General features: G+C 49.1%; 1 protein-coding gene across 2 annotated transcripts in view; it reads left to right on the forward strand.

Moving 5' to 3' along the window:
* The window catches only part of USP5 (ubiquitin specific peptidase 5), a 1,083,475-nt gene that overhangs the window by 662,004 nt on the left and 396,738 nt on the right, over window positions 1-24,733 (forward strand). For both annotated transcript variants that reach the window (XM_069650637.1, XM_069650636.1), the window contains exon 10: window positions 10,487-10,574. In XM_069650637.1, coding sequence (XP_069506738.1) covers window positions 10,487-10,574 — 88 coding nt within the window. The remainder of the gene's footprint in view (window positions 1-10,486; window positions 10,575-24,733) is intronic.

The raw sequence follows: 24,733 nt of genomic DNA on the forward strand, positions 1-24,733 counted from the left end.
CGAAAAGCTGGTGTATGAGGGCAATGTAAATAAACGATCAATTCAATTTGAGGAGAGTCACCTCTCGCCTTGTTGAGCGATCTTTTCTTTGACTGAGTCGTCGATGGGGATTTAGAAGGGGGCCCTCCCGCCGCTAATTTCCCTTCATGCTCTTTCAGAGCCTTACCAGTCATGGACTGGCATGACCCAGTCCGCCGTCCTATGCTGCAAGGCAATGCGCCACAGTTGCACACGAGGAGTATCCGTGAGGGACATCTTGGCACTGAAGTCGGGGCATTTTTTTAACCTGGTCCTCAGGATTGAGGGTGTCTAAGACAAGGTCATTGTGCTAGAGTATCAATGTTTTTCTCACCATAAAACGTAACCGCGCCATATTTCCGAACCGTTGGGTATCGCGGAACAGAAGGAGGCAATTACATATCACACACAAATACACTTCAACACTATTTCAGGAATACTTTTCAAGAGGAGTAAAAGGCAAAGATTATTAGAACATGAAAGGTTACAGTTATTCTTAGACAGTGCAAATCTTTAGCATTCACCAGAAGAGTCAATTCAATAGGCTAGGCCAAATTCAATGGGCTAAAGTCTTGGATAGGATAAAGCAGTTCTGGTAGATAAACGGAAAAGTCTCTTCAAAACTTCTTAGGAATAGTTTGTAGCAAGAAGAATCATATGTTGTGTCACAAGCTGATTAAGCCTGTGAGTTGGGAAAGTTTCAAGCACTTTCACCGCGAGAGTTAAGTACTCTGTCTGGTTTTACAGTACCTTTACAAATGAAGAAAAAGATGCAGCTGGTGACCTCTGTTCCTGGCAGTTCCTGCGGATCTCGCTGTTCCTGCGCCTCAGTCGTTGGGACAAGAGAGAGGGCGTCGGGGGACTCCTGCACTGGGACTGGTCAAAAAAAGCTGGTAACTGGCAAGTCTTCAATTCTGGTAGCTGTAGTCAAGCGCACAAGTTGGTGTCCCTCTTCCTGGTTATTCGAGGACAATACAACCAGCTTTGAGAATGGTATCCCGGTGGCTTAGTGTCGATTTGATTGTCGATTTGATTAGTCCCACCAACTCAAAGGAAGAAGTCATCCTTGCAGGGCTTTTCTGTCAAAATGAATTTAGCGATTCGGACGTGCAGCAGGGCTTCACCGGGCAAACCAACGTTCCAGGAGTTGCAGCATCCATCCTCTTCAAGCTAGTCTTCGGTTCTTTCGTTCCAGTGGTCGAATCTGCCTTCCAAGCCAAGAGACTCGCCTTTTTATTCAGTTCTCTCCCATTCATTCCAGCCTGGCTGTCACTCACCCAGCAGGGTGGCTGTCCTTGCCGGACAGTCAGCTGGCCAATCACCACAGAGTGCATTTGGGTCTCCTAGGAGACTAAGCACAGGGAGTTTCGGGCACCACCCAGACACTCGGGCGCCAGAGGTGGTCTTCACTCCTGAAGCCCGCCAAAGGCGAATGAACAAAGAGACCACACCTGGTTTGGCGCGCAGAGACAAACTCTAGAAGGACCTTTCCACAAAGAAATGGTGGAAAAAGAAGACGGGGTCCTGTTTTTTACAGAGGGGACTCAGGTGCCATCTTGAAAAACATGGCTCCCGCGATTTAACGCTACCGGTGTTCGCGGTTGGGAAAAATCATGGTAGTTTGTTGTAAAACCACTGCCACCAGCAATTTCGAGAGGAAAGGGTAGCATTTGACTACTACATGAGTATCTAGACACAGGGGATAATAAGCAACCCCTGCAGCACTCTATTGTAAGATAGGGTGTGTTGGGTCTAGGAATTTAAAAAGACTAGTAAAGTCAATTTCACTTTACTTACTCTGGGAAACAGTAGTTTATCCCAGAGAAGGTATTTAAACCTAGGGAAATCTTGAAAAGGTTTCCCTGTGCCACTGCACTGAGGGTGCTGTGTGACACAAATGAAAAGATGATGCCTATGGATTTGGTTGGACTCCATAACCAAATGTAAAACACATTTCAAAACACATGAGAGAGTGGGAAAAAGTGTCACACTCTCTCCAGATAAAAAAAAAAAAATCAAGTCCTCAAAATCCAGCAAAGTTGCTAATGTGAAGGGAATTAGCAAATTTTTGAGAATTCTCCCTAGCCATGGGGATACCATGTTTTCCCAGGATTGCACTAATCCCATTGGGGGCTTCCCTCCCCATGAGATCCAACCTCTGAGTACCACCCCCAAGGGCACTATCAGGTAGTGGCCTCACATCTCTGACCTCATGGAAAGCGGTTCCCCTAGGGGAGAAGTGACGACATCTGTGGATTTGTCACAATATATAAAGGTTGTGAACCAAGAGAAAAGGTTGGTGAAAAGTTGGGCAATGAGACAGAGGGAACAAGTGGACAGAAGTAGGAAAATAGCTCGCTATCGTGAACAAGAAAAATATAGTACGAAGGAGAAAGCAAAACAGGGCCATGGGATCCAAGATAATTGGAACTCTTATAACCTAAGGGAGGAAACCTAGATTTTTTTCCTTCAAAAGTGCACGCTGACGTTTACGTGGACAAGACTGCCTAAAGGGATTAAAAGAGAAGAGTGAAAACTCAATATTCCACCTGGGGAACTAAAGAGACTAATACAAGAAGTCACAAGAGATTATTTGCACATTGTCTATTAAAGACTGGTACAAGAAGTACCCTTAGGCACGAAGGGAGTCATTCTCCCAACTGTGAGAAACCGGAGGGTATCCTCACTCCTACTCCCCCAGGACCCTCTTTTCAGGTGGCCAGGGAAAGGACATCGCTTTTGGACCCTGACCCTGGGGGTGAAGAAGCGAGGGAGGATCACCTGGGTGGAGGGTCTTTGGGGATTGAGAGTGGGGTACTCACAGGCAAGACATGGTATCCCCCTTTTCCTATTGAAGCCCAACCTAATCCTGCCCCAGCCTTTATAGGCTATTTTACAACATCTCAACTCACTTTCCCTCACTTTACCTATAACAATACTGGGACGAAAAAGAGGCAGCTAGGAGTAATGAACACTAGCTCCTTTCACCAGTCCTGTACTGGGACGAGGAAGATGCCTTCGGAGTACTGTGAAGGTCGGGCATGTTCCTTTAACTATGGTCAGGCAAGTACAGTTGAGAGCTTCCACCTGCAACCTGTTGGGCGGTTGCAGGTGCACAAAAGGAGACCAAAGGAGCAACAAGTGAGAACCCAGGAGGCCTGTGTGGGGGCTGAGCATAGACTGTTACTTTAAGCAGCAAGTGTGAACAATCTGGGGCAGAGGAGACGCGATAGCTGTTCACGCTGTGGCAGACCTCGAGTAAGCTGGCTGGTTCAGAGCGCGCTGGGAATGAGGATTCTTGGACGTATGAATCCTATCCCGCGAATGGCCAAGAAGCTTGTACTGTGTGGCAGAGGACACGCAGCAGAAGCACTGAAGTGTGAAAAGGAGCAGTCTGAAGCCCTGGTGGAAAGCCAGACGCAGCAGCCGTTCACTGCGAGGGTCGCTGTGCAACACAGCCACTTGAAAGAGGCTGGTGAGTTTCTCAGAGCCCCGAAACACCAGACCGTTATGCACGCGAATGCTGAAAAGTAACTCTGCAGTTGGTTAAATCGATTCCCTTTATTTGAACTGACACACAAGCTGAAACTAAGTAACAGACTACTGTGCAAGCGTTTGCTTCACACAGCAATTAAAGAGCAAGAGGATTCTCAGAATTGGAAGACAGAGATCCTCATTACGAGTTTGGAGGTAGCCATGCCCTTAATAAGGGCATGGCAACCCCAAACCCTGGTCCGAGTCCCGCAAAAGGGGACTTACCGGGCCATTCCGACCTTCGAGGGCTCTGTAATTCCCTTTTGCGGGACCCGGACCCGGTATGTCCCCATTCCCATTTGAGGCCCCGTAGGGCTCAATGGGAATGGGGAGGATGGCAACAATGGGGCCGTTACTGCCATCCGGTACTGCTCGCGGGTGCCGCTCTGCACGCCTGGTCTGACCAGGGGTTCCAGAGCGGCACCCGCAAGCATACTCGGAATGTTGCGGCGAGGTAACAACGGCGCCGGTAGCATTACCAGCGCCATTGTTGCCTTACCGCAACATCCGTAATGAGGCCCAGAGTCTTTGTATCCCTGATTAATGAAAGTAGCATTTAACGAATTGAAGGGAGCAAGAGAAACGATCATTATAAAAGAAGTTTATTGAATACCGACAGGAAAAGCTAAATTGCACGCATTGCATACCATGTTGAATGAAACCTTGTGGGCAAAGCTGTTCACTGATGAAAATTAAATGGGAAAGAGCCCATTTGAAAATAACCTGCAGAAAAAAGCACAAGTGTGAAATGGTTCTACAGAGAAGTGAACTATATGAATGGAGATAGTGTGGCTAGGCCAAAGACTAATATAAAGCGTTCAACCCCTTTATGGCAGAGCCAAGAGGCTGACCAGGAGAAGCCAAAGGAGTGTGAACCTGCATATACTATGGGTCCTGAAGATGCCAGGGTGCGTGGATGCGCGACCTGTGTAGGATGGACCGTGCGGCCTGACAACTGCGCAGAGACCAGGGAACCCTAAAATGTGAAAACTAAAGACAAATTGTGAAATACACCAAGAAAGAACATTGTAAGTGAAGTATTGATACAATCAAGAGGAAAGGTCATGTTGATCTGGAGTGGGTAAGCTTTTAAAAACCAGAGACAATTATGAATTGCTCGGTTGAAGTCTTGGGTAAGAGAACCCTGAGACTCGAGGAATTGCAGATACTGTCTTGAGCACAGAGCCTCAAGATCTTTTTCCTTTTGAACTGTTTTTCCTTGAACTTGGGGAAGGGAACCACAATGATTGTGTGGAACTCTATTGCTTTGAACTTTGCAAAAAAGGTAGTCTTGAGACTTCTTGTGGAACTTTCTTGAACTTTGGGAAGGGGAGCTGAAAATAATGCGAAAATCTGGAAGAAGCTCTGAACTTTGTTTTGCTCACTTTTTCTTTGATTACTTACATCCCACACATTGTTTAAGTTTAGTTGTGAGGGCAGGAATAGGTTTTGGACACACAGACTTTTAAGTTTAAGTTGAACCCTTCGACTCAGACTTTCCTTAGTTTTGTTCAGGTAGAGAAATCCCACCCTACCATAGGGTGAGTTAGGCCTTCTGCCATCCTGACATTTGATTTAATAAATCATTTTTGTTTGAACTTTAAATCTGTTGTCTGTGCCTTGCTTCAGGATGCCTTCACATAACTTGTTAGTTTTCTTAGTGTTTGGGTCAGTTAGGGTAGTTTTGGGCAGCTTACTTATTTCTTTGGACACTCACGATTGACAAACGAGAACCTTAGTAACATAGGTAGGGACCACCCATAGTCATAGGGAATGTTAGGCCTTATCTCATTACTTTAACAAAAGATTGTAGATTATGTTCTCTCAGAGTCCGTGTCCTTCTGACTCACCACACTCTCCTTTGATCCTTTGTAAGGCCTGGCTACATCTCTCTCCGGCAAGACGGCCTCCCAACCGGAGTTGTCCTGGGAAACAGGAATCACAAGTAACACCCATCCCAAAAGGACTACCCTCAAACCAGGGTGCTGCATATTAAAAGGACCTTTGATGCTATGAGCAAGGGAAAGGGGTGGAGTTCGTATAGCTCAGCATAGTTGTCAGATGTTTCCACCATCTTGTTTCTCCTAATTGCTCCTTCATCCCAGTCTTCTCCTTTAGCAAAAAGCACTTGGGTATATCAGAAGGCTAATACCAATTTTTTAAGAACAGATATTTGACCTTAAAAGCAAGCTTGATTTTGTCCAATCACCTGTGAAGTTTTGCTTATAAAAGAGTGGTTCTCCCACTCCTTTTTTGATGCACCTTTTGATAAACCCTGAAGGAAAAATTCATTTGGCCCTCTTCTGGGAGAGTTGATCTTTCTAAAGCCCTCGTCCTAGAGGAGAGGTAGCTGTGCAAGGCAGTTGCAAGCTCTTCTCTCTACTCACTCCTAGGGCACATAGTGGATCTGGGGGAGGTTGAATCTTGCTGAGGACCAGGACCTTCCACTCTGCTTCAATCCTTCCTAGGCTGGGTGAGCAGAGCCTGAAAGGACTCCTCCTTTCTTTCCGTCCCTAAAGTGGTTCTCACAGCAGCTCGAGGACTAGATAGGCCAAAGCTCCTTGTTCTGCTCTTTTGAACTGATAGAACCACATTCAAATGGTGTTCACCGCACTCAAACCTGAGGTACTCACTGGTGCTGTTTTTAACACTCCATCAAACTTGAACTATCGCTGCCTCGCACCCATCGAACCGGCGCACCACTGCATTGTGCACCAAGGTCACGGCATTGACCCGCTGGAGCGTTGCTTCAGTCGTCAACCTGAGACATCGATTTCCAACACCTCGAAACAGCTTTGACTCTTGATCCAACCCTGGTGAGCCATCGGAACTGCATGACCCGAATGCTGCATTCGAACGGCATCAAATTCACGATTTGAACTGACTAGATGCCAGCTTGCCCCCAGCACGACTCGCTGCACTCCAAACTGGTTTGACCTGCATCTCATGTATGTATTACTGATCGTGTCTGACTCGTAATTTTGCGAGAATTCATATCCCAGGTTTCTCTGGGCTTCCGCTATGGACACTTGACATACTCTGCGTTACTCTTGCACACCAGAGTATAAAACGCTCTTACAGGTATTTTTCAATTGTTTGTACGTTTGGATGTGTTTTCTTGCATGATTTAACTTTATTCTAAAAATCATTAATCCTTAACGGTTTCATTGACAAACAGTTAGAAATACGACTTTTTAAATCTGAGCACAGTTTTTACCTTTGTTTCCTCTGCCTCCCCCTGTTTTATTCCCCTTTAATTTTACCGTTGTGACATTTGCCATTTACTTTGAGCTTGTATTATTGATTGTGTATAACTAGTATGTTTGCAAGACTACATATTACAAGTTACTCTGGGCTTATGCTACAGGCGCTTGACGTCCTCTGCATTACTCTTGCACGCCAGAGTATAAAATGCTCGTACAGGCACAATGCGAACATGTTTCAGGCGGTTCTGGCAACAAACAAAGTTTTCCTGTTGCAACATCTAAGTAAGAGTCACTGACCTCTCAGCTCGTGGTGGGCCTGGAAGTGAGGTAAAACTATGTTTACAGGTTCTCTATCAATTTTGGTAATATAAGCATGCCACGGGTGCATGCAGTTCTTAACAAATCTATTCAACTGGCCAAAAATGATGTTGTGGCTGCGGATAAAAACGACTCTTCTCCCAAGCAAATTTTAGGTGCAAGTAGCAATTTGCTACTGAATTCTCTCACCTTCCTTTCTTCTAATTCATCTGTATATTGTATTCTTCAGTTAATTTTCTCTCTGCATTTAAAACTTTTATCACTCATGAACATAAGGGAACATGGTCAATGCACTCCCAATCCCACTATTCGTCGAATTATTTTACTCACCAGGTTCCTGCAAAAAACTATAGAGAACCCTATAGAGGTATTAAATGGAAACGAAATAAAAGTACAGCATGATGATTCCAGCCTAAAGAAATGTAGAGTGCCATCAGTGGCCCTCGATATGAAATCTATTTCTCCAGTATGGGGTTTTGCATGGATTCACATGCTCATTGTTATTCCCTGTTGTCGGGCTGTGAATCCTCTGTAAAAAAAAAAAAAAAAAACTGTTTCACTTCAGTTTGAAAACGGCATTTCTCCTCTAAACCAATCACTGTCCTTTGGGTCATTCTGCCCCTGTCCAATGACAGTCCTCTCCCTAAGCTCCACCCCTGGAGGCCACCTTCAGATTTTTTCTGCACACTACCGTGTTGGGATGGCAGAGTGGAGACAACTACTGGTAATCTTCTATCTTGAAAACCCTGTTAACGTCTCCTCTGAGGATGATCATCCCTATGAAATAAGTACACCCTGTATAACCACGGGTGGCCCTATTGTTCATTTGAAGGAGTACAGAAACCAGCATGGAACGCCAGGCTGCAAAGAAAGGGACAAAGTTAGCTGTGTGATGTTAAGGTTTCAAGCAATAATCTTTCTATACAGACCCCTCAACTAACCTGGATTTACTGTGCTCAATACCCAGATGGATGGGAACTGGTTGCTTTGTACCAAGTACTAAATGGTTATGTACCCAGTTTTAAATGGTTATGTATCTGTAAATCGAAAGAGCACTTGAAATACTGACTAACAGGTACTTGTAGGGTATCAACTTCATATGTCAGTAAGTCTCGCCTATTACTCTTGTCAAACCCAGGATGTGCAAGCGAGCAGGAGATGACTGTATAGAACGTGTGCAGGATGGAAAACAGGAATCCAACACGAGTGGAATGGTCAGAGAAAGGTGAATGGTTAGTAACGTATTGAACCTACCCCGTACGAAATGAGGATGATCTAAGAGAAGGGAGGGGCGCAATGTACCAGTTCAGTACAGCAGAACGTTGAAAACCAAGAACTACAGTCCAAATAATGTCAATAGGAAAAGAGCAAAGTCAATGCAGGGGTAATCCAAACGCAGTTTGTTAAAGACGTAGCTGAGATCAGAGGAACTAAATCAGTAACAAGACCTGTATCCGAACAGCAATCCAGATGAAGATCCAAGGTAATGCAGAGGTTCGATAACAGGAGTTCCAAACCGGGTGAACAAATGAGTAAAATTTAAAAAGCGAAAAATACTTGAATATGGAGCGCTGAGAACGCTGCGCAGCCTCGATTTGTTTGTGTTCTTGTGTCTTATTTCCATGGAGACATGCAATGTGGTACTGGTATTGGGGTGAGTGGGAGTGGATGTGGGAGAGTGGGAGTGGAGGGCGTACGGGAGGATTAGGAGATCCCATTATGTTGCATGAGTGGTTGCACAGACTGTCTCATGGACTGCTCGCTCATGGACCAGCCGTCATCTATGTTAATTAATCTGCAGTCTTGATTCAAGAACCACCCGGCATTTGCTAGAGTACCCATGCTCACCCCACATAGTCCTAGATTCCAGGGCCCAAGCACATTACACCAGAGAGGTATGAGAGGCTTTAGGATCCCCAATTTGCATAAAGGAGGTGCATTGCTTAGTCTGCGACTTCTCCCGTACCCCAGAACCACCTGAGCTCCCATGTGACTTTTTCAGAGAGCAGGAAAGTATCTCCATTGTTTATAAGACTCCTCAAAATAGTTCTCCGATCCTGGCAACTAGATAATTTGTTTGGGGCACTTCTTGCAACATTGCCCACTGGTCTTCAGACTAGTCAGGCTTGCCCGTCTCACAGCCGTGCCTGCTCTAAGGGCTTACTGACCCCATTATAGAAACACTTATACAATCAAGATGTAGTAGGTCATATGTAAGGCTGATCTCTGTACCTTTACATAATCCCCAGTGTAAGCACCATGCTCTTGTAGGTGGAGCTATGGGTCAATTCCCTTTCAACACAAACTGAGAGAATCTCTCCAAACACAATTTGAACTTTGCTAACTCCAGGGTTCACAAGAGCGTGGAACATGTATAGCCTTTTCTTGTATTAAAGTTTTTGCATGGAAAATAGGCTTTCTTGTAGCGATCACTTTTGCCTGAAGATTAATCTTGCGGCACGCTATGTTCTATGGAACTTTACACTAGTTTGGACTTGTCTTTTGTTTATCTATAGTAACCCAGGAAATCTGCCCCACCCCTAACCTTTCTTTTCAAAACCCTTTTTCAGAAGTCAAAGGGACTCTTAACAATTTAGGTGTTTCAGAGCTCTGCTTTATTTAGATTGGTACAAGAGTTTCATCAATCGTCTACATTATTTCTTGCCAGTTTGTTGTCATCCCCTGGCAAAGAAGAAAATCACGACTTCTACAGCTCACTGGATATAGTCCCATATATAGGGCAGAGCCAACATCATGCAAGGAATTTCTCCACAGAGAACATTAACATACTGTAGTCAAAACAGGCTTCTTAGCTTTACAATGGCACATATCCATCAACGTTATCTGCTTGGCAAAGCCCTGTGTTAATCCCCACGTGTTTTGCAGGCAGAGTGTGCTGCATCTACTCCCCTTGCGTTTTGCAAGAAGATGTCTAGCAGCATTTTCTCATCTGTATTTGCGTGGCAATTTCCCCAATGCTTCTACGTAAAGGGGCATCTGTAGGGGTACACTACCCACCCTATTTACTATTTTGCTGTTAGCCATTTAACAGCTTCTGTGAAACAACCCATTTTCACTGCACTCTTCTTTGTCATTCCTTCACTCATAGACAGAATGAGAGCCGATCTGATGGGAACAGGATGAGAGAAAAGTTGGTTGTGCTGGATTGGGTGGAGCCGACCAATCTCGGGCTCATAAAATCAGGGCATCCAATGCATGGGACTGAAGGGACAAATGAATGTGTGAAATACGTTAATGTCCCATCTTGCCTAATTGTCATCTGTAAATCTGTTTCCTCCATCTGAAAATTAATTTGTTTGGAGACATTAATGCCATTTATGACAATTGCATGTGTACATTGTTTCTGAAGGAAGACCTCTTGTGATGGTATCTGTGTCTTTTCTCTTCAGTGCCAAGCTGGGGAATGGTTTGTTGTCAGGGGAATATTCTAAGCCAGCCGCTGACTTGGGAGATGGCGAGCAGCTTCCTGGACAAGCGGTAAGTGAATTCCTCTCATTTGCTTCATACATCCTGGGGCTATTTTTGGGTTCAGGAGGGCAGTGCAGTGTCTGTTCTTGAGTGTCATGGAATGCTAAACTTGGCCTCCTTTGTGGGGTAAATCCTTGACATCCAATCTACCCTGAAAGCTAAGTGATTGGCAGTGCTTGATATTGATGGTACATGTTGGGTAGAATTTCATTTTTGTGAAATGTTCTCCACACTTGTGAGTCCCCCAGCACTTTCTGCTGGACTCCTGGATTTTTTATCAGTTTTCCTGAGTGAGCGGGGAACTGTTTTCCACACTCTCAGTTTTTTACCTCATATCTGCGAACCATTTTCACCCCTTTTGGTTGTCTCTTTTTTGAAGTAATGCTTTCCTCCACCTTTTAAGACATCTGTAATTTATTTTTGCATCTACAATCTATTATTGCAGTACATAGTACTTTCTGTGCAGTGTTGCTGGGAGCTCTTTGAACTGCCCTTTTTAATTTCCTTGTGATAACTACTGTTCCCAAGGATAGGGGGTTACTTTCTATCCTGGCTGACTTGTATTTTGTGCAACCAGCACATCCCACCATATGTGGAGTGCTGTGGCAACACAATGTATCCCTTTTACCACATCTCCTGTAACATTGTAGTTAGTGACAAGTTCATCTGAGTGGCTGGTGGTAGTGGATGTTTTCTACCGATTTTTGTGAAACATGCACGCAGGCAGCTGTCGCAGCTGCGGTAAGGGACACATGTGTCACCATTGTACACAATTGGTGCAGTCTACTTTTTTCACTAACTCTTGATGACTTGTCCTTTCTTGAGCCAGCTAGCTGGGTGGGGGAGTTCTTCATAGTAGTTTTGTGTTTGGGGGGCTTCCTTGAAAGGCTTGAATGGAGATTGGATGTTCTAGCCGTTTTTCCTGCATAAAGGTGAGGGTCCCGGAGCAGCAAAAGATTCGACCCGTGAAACCAAGAATCCGAGGAAGGATGCCTACAGCCAAGGACTCCTTAATAACCTCCCCAGTTTACGGACAATGACGGCGGCATCTTGGCCTTGAAGGAAACAGGAATACAGCAAGGCAGCTTTCCCACGAGACGTCAGAGACATGTGATTAATGCAGCATCTCTATCACGGGGGTACCGAAAACGGCACAACACTGGCGGTGGTCATGAAAGGAGTTAGGGCAGTTTTTCTGAAGTCCAACTGAGGACTTAGTAAAACCATTCAACTGAGGCAGTACAAGACTTCTCTCAGTATAAGGCTGTACCACCGGAGTACATGGTAGCACAGGCAGAGCAGCCAGGCTTATCTTAGGAGGGAGAGAGGGCAGTAGAATCAGTACAAAGGAAATTGTAATACAAATGATCCAAAGAAACACTGAAACACTTTGTATTGTAAAAATAAATGATTTATTTAAATACAAGTAGGCCCAGATACATTTAGGGGTAAGTAAGTACTAACACATTATATGAAATCGCAATTATAAAAACACAACACTATACTTGAAGGTACACAGACCAAAGTATAAACCTTATTTGGAACACCTAACCGTAGTTCTAGGGAAGTCAAACCTTTTCATACCCATAGGTCACACCTATTCTTGGGGAGTAAAAACCAATGCTTAAGTTTAGATTACATTCAGTAATGCAAGGGCAGTAGACCCTACCATTTGTACAATGACTCTCAGTACTACCTCACAGAACATACCAGACACGACTATCACTCACACATCCACAAGCAAACATCACACACCTCACATCAAATGTGCCCTCCTCAATGTCCGATCACTCCCAGCTCATGCCTCTGATATCCATGACATTATAACCAGTAATAACATTGACCTGTTAGCAATTACCGAAACATGGTTACACGAAGCATCAGGCCCTGCCGTTACACTTGCGCTACCACCGGGCTTCTCCATACTCAGACAAGATAGGCCAGATCGAATAGGAGGCGGAGTAGCCTTCATCTACAAAGAGAACCTACAGCTCCGACCTATCAGTCACCCCCCGACTAACAACTCTCACCTCTTATCGACCAAACTCACATTGTCTCCCAACAGCACCATCAACATTCACCTACTATACCGCCCCCCAGGCAATTCCACAGACTCCCAGGACAACATCCTGCACATCCTTAGCAACAATATCAAAAGCTCCACCAAAACCATCCTACTAGGTGACCTCAACCTCGGATTTAATGATCCCAAGGACAAATCCGCAGCCACTCTCACCAAGGAACTCAATGACCTGGGCTTCATCCAAAAAGTAGAAAGTCCTACTCACATCAAAGGCCGCATACTTGACTGGATCGCAGACCACAACTGCCTCTCCACTATCACCTCCAACTCCTCACTGCCCTGGACTGACCACAACTGCATAGAGTTCTCTATTCCTATCACCAAGAACCTTAAGACCCTGACCCCTGCCAGCGCTGCACAAGTCAGAAGCAATAAAAAACTCACAGAGGAGAACCTACGCCCATACCTCAATACCCCAGTGTTAGCCCCCCCATTCGCGAGCGATCCCAATATCCTAGCCGACATATACAAAGATGTCCTCACCAAAGCCATTGATGAAATAGCGCCACTTGAATGGAAAAAAGATAAGAAATCCCTACACTCCAACTCCTGGTTTACTGAAGAACTGCACTCAATGCGATCCCACAAAAGAGCAGCCCTAAAAAACTGGCAATCTGACCCCTGCACCAATACCAAAAACATATTCAATTTAATCTCCCGCCAATACAAGAGAGCTATCTCCAATGCCAAAGCCAACGCCTTCAACACTCGCATCGCCAATGCCAAGTCACACTCCAAAGAGATTTTCGCAATCTTTAATGAGCTCATCTCCCCCCCTAATACTCCAGATGAAATAATCAAAGATGAAGCGTGGTGTACCAGCATTCAAGCTGCCATGCTTCACAAAATTGACCTTCTCCAAAGGAAAATCAAAGACCACTGCAAAGCACTTCCACACCAGACAGGAACCAAACCGACCAACACCCCACCCACCTCCTTCAAGCCCACCATACCTGACTTCTCCTTCAGAGATGTCACTGAAACAGAAGTTATTAATCTTCTAATAAACCTCAAACCCTCCCCATGCAAAGGCGACATCTGCCCACCTAAACTAGTCAAAGACTGCGCAGACTGCCTTGCGCCGCTCCTCACGGCATTTATCAATGCGTCCTTCAAAACAGGCATCATCCCAGCCAACCTCAAAGAGGCTTGGGTCCGGCCTCTCCTAAAAAAACCGACTCTTGACCCCTCACAACCCAACAACTATAGACCCATAACCACCGTGCCATTCTTGCTGAAATTACTGGACAAAGCCGCACAATGCCAAATCCAACACTTTCTGGAAACCCACTCCATCCTCGGGACGAGACAATCGGGTTTCCGGAAAGGACATGGCACAGAAACAGCCCTGGTAGACCTGAAGAGTCAGATCACCCAAATCATGGACAAAGGCAAACCGGCTCTTCTGCTTCTTCTAGATCTCTCAGCCGCGTTTGACCTGGTTGATCACAAGATTCTCACCTCCCATCTCACACACTCAGCCAACTTCTCCAAAAAAGCAGCCGCCTGGATCACTTCCTTCCTCGAAGGTAGAGCCATGAAAGTTTTCTCGGACATCGCTAACGCCACACCCACAACAATCCACTGCGGGGTCCCTCAAGGTTCCTGCACTGCACCCACACTCTATAACTTGTTCACCAAGCCCCTCTTTGACAAACTTGACTCACACGGCATCACCTACACGAACGACACACAAGTACTTCTTCCCCTCTCAGGCTCATACAACGAAGACGCAAAGGCACTCCACACCATCTATTCCATCATCAAGGCTTGGATGGCAATTAATGGCCTCTGCCTCAATGGGGATAAGACCGAAATCTTGATACTAGGCCAACAGAACACCCTGGACAAATTGGACAAACTGTACACCAACTTCTCAATTGACAACTCCATCATTCCCGTGTCCACAGCCGTCAAGACACTGGGAGTATACCTTGACTCCTCACTATCCATGACCAGACAAATCAGCGCTATCACTTCCGCATCCGCACACACTACCAAACTTATAAACGCCATTAAACCTTACCTCTCTAAACCTAACTGCCTCTTCATAGGGAGGGCAACCATAGGAGCCAAATTGGACTACTGCAATGCTCTCCTAGCAGGCACATCAGCCAAAAACATAAATAGACTACAAATCACACAGAACAACGCTCTCCGGGCCGCTCTCAGTATCCCAAGAAGAGAGCATATCACCCAGGCCAGGCTCTCAGCCAAATGGCTCCCAGTCAAAGAACGGATCACCCTCAAAATCCTCACCCTCACTCACAAATGCCTCTCCTTCTCCGCCCCGTCCTATCTTTCAGACACCATCCTCAAACCTTCCTCCACACGTCCCACCAGGACGCAATACGCCAACCTACTCTGCACCCCACGCATCAAAAAAACCAAAGCCGGAGGTCTAGGTTTTCCCTACATTGCAGCACAGACATGGAACGCTCTCCCTTCAGACATCCGAACGGAAAACTCACTTCCCATCTTTCGCAGGAAATTGAAAACCTTGTTCCTTGCTAAATAACTAGCAAATTTCAGGAAGCCATGTAAATATACTGCCTTGCTATTGTATATATTTCCTATGTAATTTATGTATTGATTGTAACTACGGTCTCCTTTGCAACTAAGATTTCTGTAACAAGCGCCACGATGCTTCTGGGCTGATGTGCGCTCAACAAATTTGAATAAAAAAAAAAAAAAAAAAAAAATACAAATCACATAATCCGTAAACTGGACAATATACTTTTGGTGAATAGTGGAACACTTATTGCAGGTGCAGTAAAATCCTAGAACTACTTTTGTGATAACACACAGTTATACTAGGTAAGTAAAACCTAAGGATGTAATATTCAATTACAAGTGCTTTTGATAATCCGTGAAACACAGATAGAGATACAGTAACTCTTGTAACTTATTTTTGGGAAGGCACACAGCTAATTCAAGGTAAGTAAAACACACATACTTTTTGAATCTCACAAGGAAGGGGTAAGTAAAACCAAATGTTACACTTTATTGAATGACTCAGTTATTCTAGGTAGTGAACAACCTAATACAGACTTATTCTGGACAGGCTAGCAGCAAGTCATAATCTGGTGAAACCAATACTTTCTCCAGCATGGGGTCTGGCATGGATTCACATGCTCATGAATATTCCCCGTCGTCAGGCTGGGAATCCTAGGTAAAGAAAAAATCAGTATCAGTATCAGTTTCGTTTCTGTTCTGTCTTTCTTAGTAGTAATTAATCACTGATCTCTGGGTCATACTTCCCCCAGCCAATGACTGCCCTCTCCATAAGCCCCGCCTCTGGCAGCCATCCTCAGATTTTTACCGCACGCTTGGGAGTCCTCGTGCTTTAGCTCTCAAGTTTTTGCTGCGTTTTCGCACTTTTTCAGGAGACTTTCTCATTTTTTCAGTTTAATCGAGCCTCAAGCTCCACCGTTTCGACTTCCGATAACGGGGACCCGTTTCGGAATTCTTCTACGCCCCTCAAGGGTGAAGTTTTCGTCGAGTTTACGCTTCTTGGAGGATTCCGGAAGATCTGCGGCCTACCTCAAGGGACATGGCCCAGGACAAGGGAAGCTCGATGCCCCGATCCAAGTTGTTCAGGTGCTGCCCTGGATGCGGATTACAAAACGTTTTCAAGGAGGACGACCATTCACAATGTCTCTACTGCCTTCATGAGGACAAGACGCACGTGGAGAAGGACTGTGCGTTCTGCAAGAACCTTTCGGAACGGACCAAACAAGATCGTCGTTCTCGCCTCGCCGCCTGGCTGGAGAAGGGCACAGCAGGTGAGAAGGCGAAGAAAAAGTCTGAGCGGGCTTCTAAGTCCTGTGAGGGCGCGCCGGCGACGGGGGCCCAACAGAAGGCCAAGCACCGCGAGTCCGCGGGCACCGGGAGCGCCGAAAGGTCGGGCTCTTCGGCTGCCAGGCGGGGCGCGACTTCCCTGGCACGTTCAACCACGAGCCAGCGCTCTGGTTCAGGGAAGAGGAAGTCCGAGAACCCGGGTAAGCTGCTGGAGCGGCCCCGGTCGATCTCGAAGGGGGAGCGAGGCGCTGACCCTCCCCGCAAGGCGAAGGCCCAGGACGCACCTAAAGTGGTGAGGGCTTTGATCCAGCCGGCAAAGGCCTCTATCGAAGTGGTCGCTGCAAACCTGGCGAAGCCGGCGGAGACTACGCCAGTGGAAACTGCCTCTGGGCCCAGAGTATCCCTGCCACCGCGGAGGGAATCCTCTTTCCAGCCCATCGTTAAGACCCCCGTGAAGTCCCCAGCGGAAAAAGAGGAGGGGGGGTGCCGGTGACCATTACAGACTCAGAATCAGCCTCTGAGGAGGAGCTGGTGGAAACCGAGAAGGGCCTCTTCGAGAGGTTCATAGGCCTCAACGAGAGGTTCGAGAAGGTTCGATCCCAGGGGACGGTCCCCGCTGACGTGATCGAAGATAGCGACGATGACGACGAAGAGGGCCCAGTGGAGCGGCCATCCCGTCCGTCGCAGCCATTACCCGAGCCCCAGGATAGCTCGGCGGCCATTTTGTTGCCGATCCAATCCTTATGTACCGAGATAAGGACGAGATTACCACGGACTCCGATGGAGTATCCAGAACCAGGCCCGTCGGGAAACCCTCCGAACAAGCGGAGGAGAGTCCACCCCTCTGCGCCCTTCGTGCCCGCGAGGCCTGTGGACCCCTCATCCCCCTCGCCGGACCCTAGAGAGGATACGGCGACGGATACAGCGACGGGGACGGACGGCGGCGATGAGACAGCGGACATCCTGTTATCACCCGACACCCCCCCCCCCCTCGGGCTTCTCCAGCCGACGAAATTGGCTCCTTCCACGCCATGATAACCAGGGCATCCGAGTTCTTCCAGCTCTGCCCTGAAGAACAAAAAAAGGAAGGGTTTCTTTACCAACGACGAGAGGCCAAGAGGAAGCCGGTCCTCGCGGTGCCTTTGCTCGACGACATCTGGGACGAGGGGCTTGCTGTCCTCAAGAACCCTTCCACGACACCCGCCAAGAGGGACAGGTACAAGAAGAAGTACCGAGTCCCTGATGCCGACCCCTTGTGCCTCAGGGCCCAGCCCATGCCGGACTCTGTCGTCTCGGCAGCGGCTAAGAAGAAAGCCGCGGGTGCGGCGGCTTCAACTTCCACTTCCCCGTCGGACAGCGAGGGCAAGAAGTCGGACTCCATGGGACGACGAGTCATCTCGTCAGCGGCGACGACGATTAAGGCGGCCAATGCCTTAGCGATCGTGGCCCTCTACGACAGGGAGCTCTGGTTCAAGATAGCTCCCCTGTTAGACTTGCTACCTGACGACAAGAGGGTGGCAACGGACATTGCTGATAGCAGATTTCGCCAACTGGGCAACAACCTTTTTGGTAAGGCGGTAGACGAGTCTCTACAGGCCATCAAGACGGACTCGGAAACGGCCCGGGCCCTACGGGTACTTCAACAGCGACGGCCCTTTCGGAGCTCCGGAGGCAGACAGGGTGCCTCCAAAGGATCCAGCGGGGCTCCTCCACTTACCGCCAGGTGGCCCGCTTCTCTTCCCAGGAGGCCTACAGAGGTGCGGCAAGCAAGGGGGATACCGCCGTCGTCGGCAAGGCTGTGTCGTCGGGCCCCCACCGAAGCACCCCAGTGGGAGGCTGGCTGACGAAGTTCGTCAGCGTATGGGAGTCCATCTCCACCGACCGTTGGGTGCTGGACACCCTGGCCAACGGGCACTCGCTGGAATTCCAAAAGAAAGTGCCCTTGCATTCCTCCCGGGGCCAGGAAGGAGAATCACGTCCCTCAACTGCTGTTGGAGGTAAGGACGATGCTCAAGAAAGGTGCCATTGAGCTTGTCCCCAGGAGGCGCCGGGGCTCCGGAGTGTACTCAAGGTACTTCCTCGTCAGAAAGAAGACAGGCGGGTGGCGCCCCATCCTGGACCTGCGTCGGTTAAACAAATACATCAAGGCACAGAAATTCAGGATGGTCACCCTCCAGCACGTGCTGGGACAGCTGGAGGAGGGCGACTTCCTATCGTCTTTGGACCTGGAGGATGCTTACTTCCACATCCCCATTCTAAAAGGGCACAGGAGGTTTCTCAGGTTTGTAGTTCAGGGACGCCACCACCAATTCAGAGCCCTACCGTTCGGATTAAAGTCAGCACCCAGGGTATTCACCAAGTGCCTGGCACCAGTGGCGGCGCGGCTGTGCCTGCAGGGGATCCACGTCTACCCCTACCTGGACGACTGGCTAATCTGGGCAAGGACAAGGGAACTCGCTGTCGAACACACAGCAAGGACCGTCCGGCTGCTCACGGAGCTGGGGTTCGCCATCAACTACCCCAAATCCCACCTGGTTCCGTCGCAAGTAGCACTGTTTCTGGGAGCGAAGCTCGATACAGTGGGGCAATTGGCCTCCCCGTCAGAGGAGAGGACCAAGACCATCCTGGACAAGGTGCGCCGCCTGCTAGCCACGGACGTGGCCAGGGTGAGGTCCATCAAGTCCCTCCTCGGGATGATGTCCTCATGCATCTATCTTGTACCCCTTTGCAGACTTCGGATGCGTCCTCTACAGGAGTTTCTCGACGCCCACTGGTTTCAGGCGACGGGCTGCTTCGAGGACAGGATCGCTCTCGATGAGTTCCGTCGGGCGATCATATGGTGGGGTACCCATGCTCACCTCACTACAGGCACAGACTTTCAAACCCCAGCGTTTCAGTAGACTGTGACGACGGACGCCTCTCTGGAGGGTTGGGGGGCCCACACCGGAGATCTCCACGCAAGAGGCCTTTGGCTCCCGGAGGAGAGGTCTCTCCACATCAACATTCTGGAGCTCCGAGCAGTGTTCTGGGCGCTCAAGTCGTTCCTTCCATCCCTCAAGGACAAAGTGGTGAGGATCTTCACCGACAACACCACCACGATGTTCTACATACGGAAGCAGGGGGGCACCAGATCCCCAGCCCTATCCAAGGAGGCCCAGGATCTGTGGCACTGGGCTGTCGCCCAGGGGATGTTTCTGGTTCCCTTTCACTTAGCAGGAATAAAAAACACCATCGCCGACTCACTAAGCAGGGAGCTGTGCTCGTGCCACGAGTGGGAACTACGTCAGGACCAGGTGGATCGGCTCTTTCGACGATGGGGCAAACCCCGGATCGACCTTTTCGCGACGGCGATGAACTCCAAGTGCCAGAGGTGCGCCAGCAGGTTCCCGCAGCCGATGCTTTCTCGTTCCCCTGGGACGGCCTGTTTCTATACGCGTTCCCTCCGTTGCTGCTCCGCCTCATCAACCAGCTCAAGAAGTCCAGGTGCAGAATGATCCTCGTCGCACCGGCGTGGCCGAGGCACATCTGGTTCCCGGACCTTCTGGACTTGTCAACGTCCCCACCAGTCAAGCTGCCGGCGGACTCGGATCTTCTCTACAGAGAAGGGGGCGCCATTCTCCATCACGACCCACAGTCGCTGAACTTGCAGTCCTGGCTCCTGCAGCACTAGAATTTGAAGGGTACGATATCCCGGCTGATTGCAGAGAGGTTCTTGCAAAGGCCAGGGCGTCCTCAACTCTCGTGTTACGGTCATAAGTGGAAGAGGTTCCCTGTCTGGTGCCGTGCACAGAAGATTAACCCTCTGCGGATTACGGCCTTTCAAGTACTGCCGTACCTACTGTCGCTGTCCAAAGCTGGACTGGCTCAAGCATCCATCAAAATACATCTGGCTTCCATCTCCCGATATACCAGGACTACAGGACGGGCGTCCTTGTGGTCTCATCGCCTGGTGAAGGAATTTATGAAGGGACTATTCCGATCGTTTCTGCCGGTGAAGGCTCCTGCCCCGGCGTGGGAGCTTAATGTCGTGCTGACCAGGCTCATGGGAGCCCCATTCGAGCCTATGCATTCGGCGCCCCTGAAGTTCCTGTCATGGAAGACAGCGTTCCTCGTGGCCATCACCTCCGCACGACGAGTGGGCGAGATCCAGGCCCTATCTTGCAAGACTCCATACTTGACTTTTCATGACATGCGGGTGGTGCTGAGGGCGCACCCCTCCTTTCATGCCCAAGGTGCCATCGGACTTCCACCTCAACGAGCCCTTGGTGTTACCAGTTTTCTTCACGTCGCCTTCGACGCCGGCCGAGAGGACTTTGCACTCGCTGGATGTAGCTGGAGCGCTGAAGTTCTACGTGGACCGCACAAAGAGTTTTCGGAAGACATCACAGCTGTTTGTGAACTTTGGGTCTGTGAATCAAGGGAAGGCTCTCTCGAAGACTTCCATTTCCAGATGGCTCTCCGGCTGCATCATGCACTGTCACCGGTTGGCAAACCGACTGCTGCCCAGCCGTCCGAGAGCCCATTCGACCAGAGCGATCGCTGCTACTACGGCGTTCCCTTCTGGTGTGCCCCTGCTGGACATCTGCAGGGCTGCTACGTGGAGGTCGACGCACACCTTCACAAGATTCTACTGGGTCGAACGGGACTCCAGGGAGGAGTCCAGGGTCGGCCAAGCAGTGCTGCGCAACCTGTTCGCCTATGGTGAGCCTGGTGAGGAGGTACGATTTGCTTAATGTTGAGTTTCGGATGTAATGCTTAATGTTGAGCCTTTGCCACCTCCCGTGGTTGTGCATGTGTATACTGCTATGTATTCTTTTATTCATGAGCATGTGAATCCATGCCAGACCCCATGCTGGAGAAGGAACAAGTTACTTACCTGTAACTGTTGTTGTCCAGCATGGGTCTGGCATGGATTCACATGCGAACCCTCCCACCTACCCCCTCTGCAGCTCTTCACTTGGTCATACTGCCACTTTGCGTGCTACCAAATCTGAGGATGGCTGCCAGAGGCGGGGCTTAGGGAGAGGGCAGTCATTGGCTGGGGGCAGTATGACCCAGAGGTCAGTGATTGGTTACTACTAAGAAAGACAGATCAGAAACAAAACTGATACTGATTTTTTCTTTACCGAGGATTCCCAGCCTGACGGCGGGGAATATTCATGAGCATGTGAATCCATGCCAGACCCATGCTGGAGAACAACAGTTACAGGTAAGTAACTTGTTCCTTACTTTTAGGAAGAGGCACAACCTAATCACAGGAGAGTAAAATAGCTACACATCTACTTTCTATAAAATGGCAAAACGGTTTCTAAGGAAAGAAAGATGTTAACCATACTTTTGAGAATAGTACATCACACATTCAAGATGGGTAAGAACGTTTGTAACTGTTCACTCTTTGAGTTACAGTTACCAACCAACTCTTTACAAATAAGTAACTTTTAAACACTTATTTTCATTTCTAGGCAGACACCCAATCCCTTCAAAAGTCTTTCCCTGGTTCTTGGAGCATGATTGTTCTCAGTGGCAATAGGTTCTTTAGTAGCAAAAGTCAGAGTTCCTTAGGAAAACTGGGCAAACAGGTGGGTACTTTACTTATAGGATTAGAATAGGGTCCAGGGACTTCACAGAAGACACTCTAGCAGGATTCTAGCAGTGGGACTGGGTGCACTGGATGAGAGGCCTGCCCATCACAGAAATCACCCCAGAGCGACACAGAAATCCTCATAGATTTAAGTTAATTACATACCCAAGCCAACAGAGTACCTCAGCATTGAAGAAGATTTTGCAGCAGGAGACATAAAGGTCTGCAGCCAAATACCCGGTAAGTGGATTCCTTGTCGTGGTGACTGAAAACAAGACCTCAGAAGGAACTTTGTAGCAGGGATCGATGTAGAAGGCTCGAAGCAAGATTCCCCTCGCGGCTGAATGCGTTTTTGTGGATTTGGCACCTTTTCAAGGAGCACAGAAGACAGAATATCGCAGTTGAATTCTCGCAGTTACAAAGGTCCAGCACTGTGTTGAGGGGACTTTTCGGACCCGAATCGTGTCTCGGGAGACCCACCAGGATCACCTCAAAGTTTCAGCTAGGTTCAGAATTTGGAAGACCGTACACCGCACGATGGCTTGAGGTCCCTGGGTATTGGGGTATTGCAGAAACTCAAGGTCGCAGCAACGCGTGGGATGGCTCAAAATGCAGTTCCTCTTAAGTCTAGTGGGTCTCACCAGGCTCTGGGTCAGGCTTGTTGTTTCCGGAGTCCCCAGGTCGATTTGGAAGGAACGGCTGCAGCAGGCTCGGGTTACACAGCAGGCTCTCATCTCCACCGCTTTTCCTTCATCATCCTCATTGGTTTAAGTTCCAGTGGTCGTCTACTCTTCAGCTTCCAGGTTCGCAGTATTTATCAGGAATTGCACCACAACTTCTCCAGCATGGGGTCTGGCATGGATTCACATGCTCATGAATATTGCCCGTCGTCAGGCTGGGAATCCTCAGTAAAGAAAAATCAGTATCAGTTTCGTTTCTGATCTGTCTTTCGTAGTAGTAACCAATCACTGATCTCTGCGTCATACTGACCACAGCCAATGACTGCCATCTCCCTAAGCCCCGCCTCTGGCAGCCATCTTCAGATTTTTACCGCACGTTCAAGTGTTGGGATCCTTGTGCTATTGCTCTCGAGCGTTGGTGCTTTTTTCGCGCTTTTTCTTAGGAAAATTTTCTCTTTTTCGGTCAAAAGAGCCTCAAGCTCCACCGTTTCTTTATCCGATCAACGGCGACCCGTGTCGGATTCTTCTACGCCCCTCAAGGGTGAAGATTTCGTCGAGCCACGGTTTTGGAGGACTCCAGAAGTTTCTCAGGCCCTTCTCGAGCATGGCCCAGGAGAAGGGAAGCTCGACGCCCGGAAAGCTGTTCAGGGTCTGCCCTGGATGCCAGCTTCAGAATGTCTTTAAGGAGGACGAACACTCCCTTTGCCTTTACTGCCTGCATGAAGACAAGACGCACGTGGAGAAGGACTGTGCGTTTTGCGGCAATATGTCGGAGCGGACCATGAAGGACCGCCATCAGCGTCTGGCCAACTAGCTGGAAGGAAAGAGCCCGTCAGGCGAGAAGAAGAAGAAGAAGTCCGAGCGGTCCTCTAAGTCCTTTGAGGGCGCCCCGGCGACGGGGGTCCAACAGAAGGCCAAGCACCGCGAGTCCGCTCGCACCGGGAGCGCCAAACGGTCGGGCTCTACGGGCGCCAGGCAGGGCGCATCCTCCCCGGCGCCATCAACCACGAGCCAACGCTCTGGCTCGGGTAAGAGGAAGGCTGAGCACCCGGCGAAGCTCCTGGAGAGACCCTGGTCGTGCTCGAAGGCCCCATCAGAGGGGGAGCGAGGTGGTGACCCTCCCCCCCAAGGAGAAGGCGGTGAGCGCACCTAAGGTGGTGAAAGCCTTAATCCATCCGGCCAAGGGCTCTATCGAGACAGTCGAGGTGGCCCTGGCTCAGCCTGTGGAGGCTACACCAGTGGTGGCGACCTCGGGCCCAGAATCTCCCTGCCACCGCGGAGGGAGTCCTCTTTCATGCCCATCGACAGGACCCCCGTGAAACCTCCGACGGAGAAGAAAAAGGGGGGGCAGGAGGTCGTCGTGGATTCGGCCTCAACCTCTGAGGAGGAGCTGATCGAAGTCTTAGGCCACGGCGCTGGCGTGGAAGAAGACCATCCTGTCGGGAGGGACCCCGATGTGGGAGACAACGAGAACGTTGAGGGTGCCGACGGGGCTCCTGATCGCCCGTCGGAACCCCCTCAACCAGTGCCGCAAGACAACTCGGCAGCCATTTTGTTGGCTATACAGTCCTTATGCTCGGAGATAAGGACGAGACTGCCGTTACCACCAACGGAGGAACCGCTCCTGACGGGGGACCCGGAGCCAGGCCCTTCTGGGAGCCCTCCTCTTAAGAGAAGAAGGATTCATCCTCCACCTCCTTTTCAACCATCGCGCCCTGCTCAGCCCTCCTCCCCGTCCACGACACGTGGGGATGATACGGGGACTGACACAGCCGCGACGGGTACAGACGACGAGGTTTACGACGAGGATCTCCCGTCGTCACCTCCCACCCGGGCTTCCCCGCCCGACGAGATTGGATCGTTTCACACCATGATCGCCAGGGCATCCAAGCTTTTCCAGCTCTGCCCGGAAGAGAAGAAGGAAGGTTTCCTTTATCAACGGCGCGAGACCAAGAGGAAGACGGTCCTCGCTGTACCTCTACTGGACGATATCTGGGATGAGGGTCACTCCCTCCTCAAGAAC

Source organism: Ambystoma mexicanum, chromosome 3p (genome assembly GCF_040938575.1).
Source record: "Ambystoma mexicanum isolate Mex_15411 chromosome 3p, UKY_AmexF1_1, whole genome shotgun sequence".
Lineage (NCBI taxonomy): Eukaryota > Metazoa > Chordata > Amphibia > Caudata > Ambystomatidae > Ambystoma > Ambystoma mexicanum.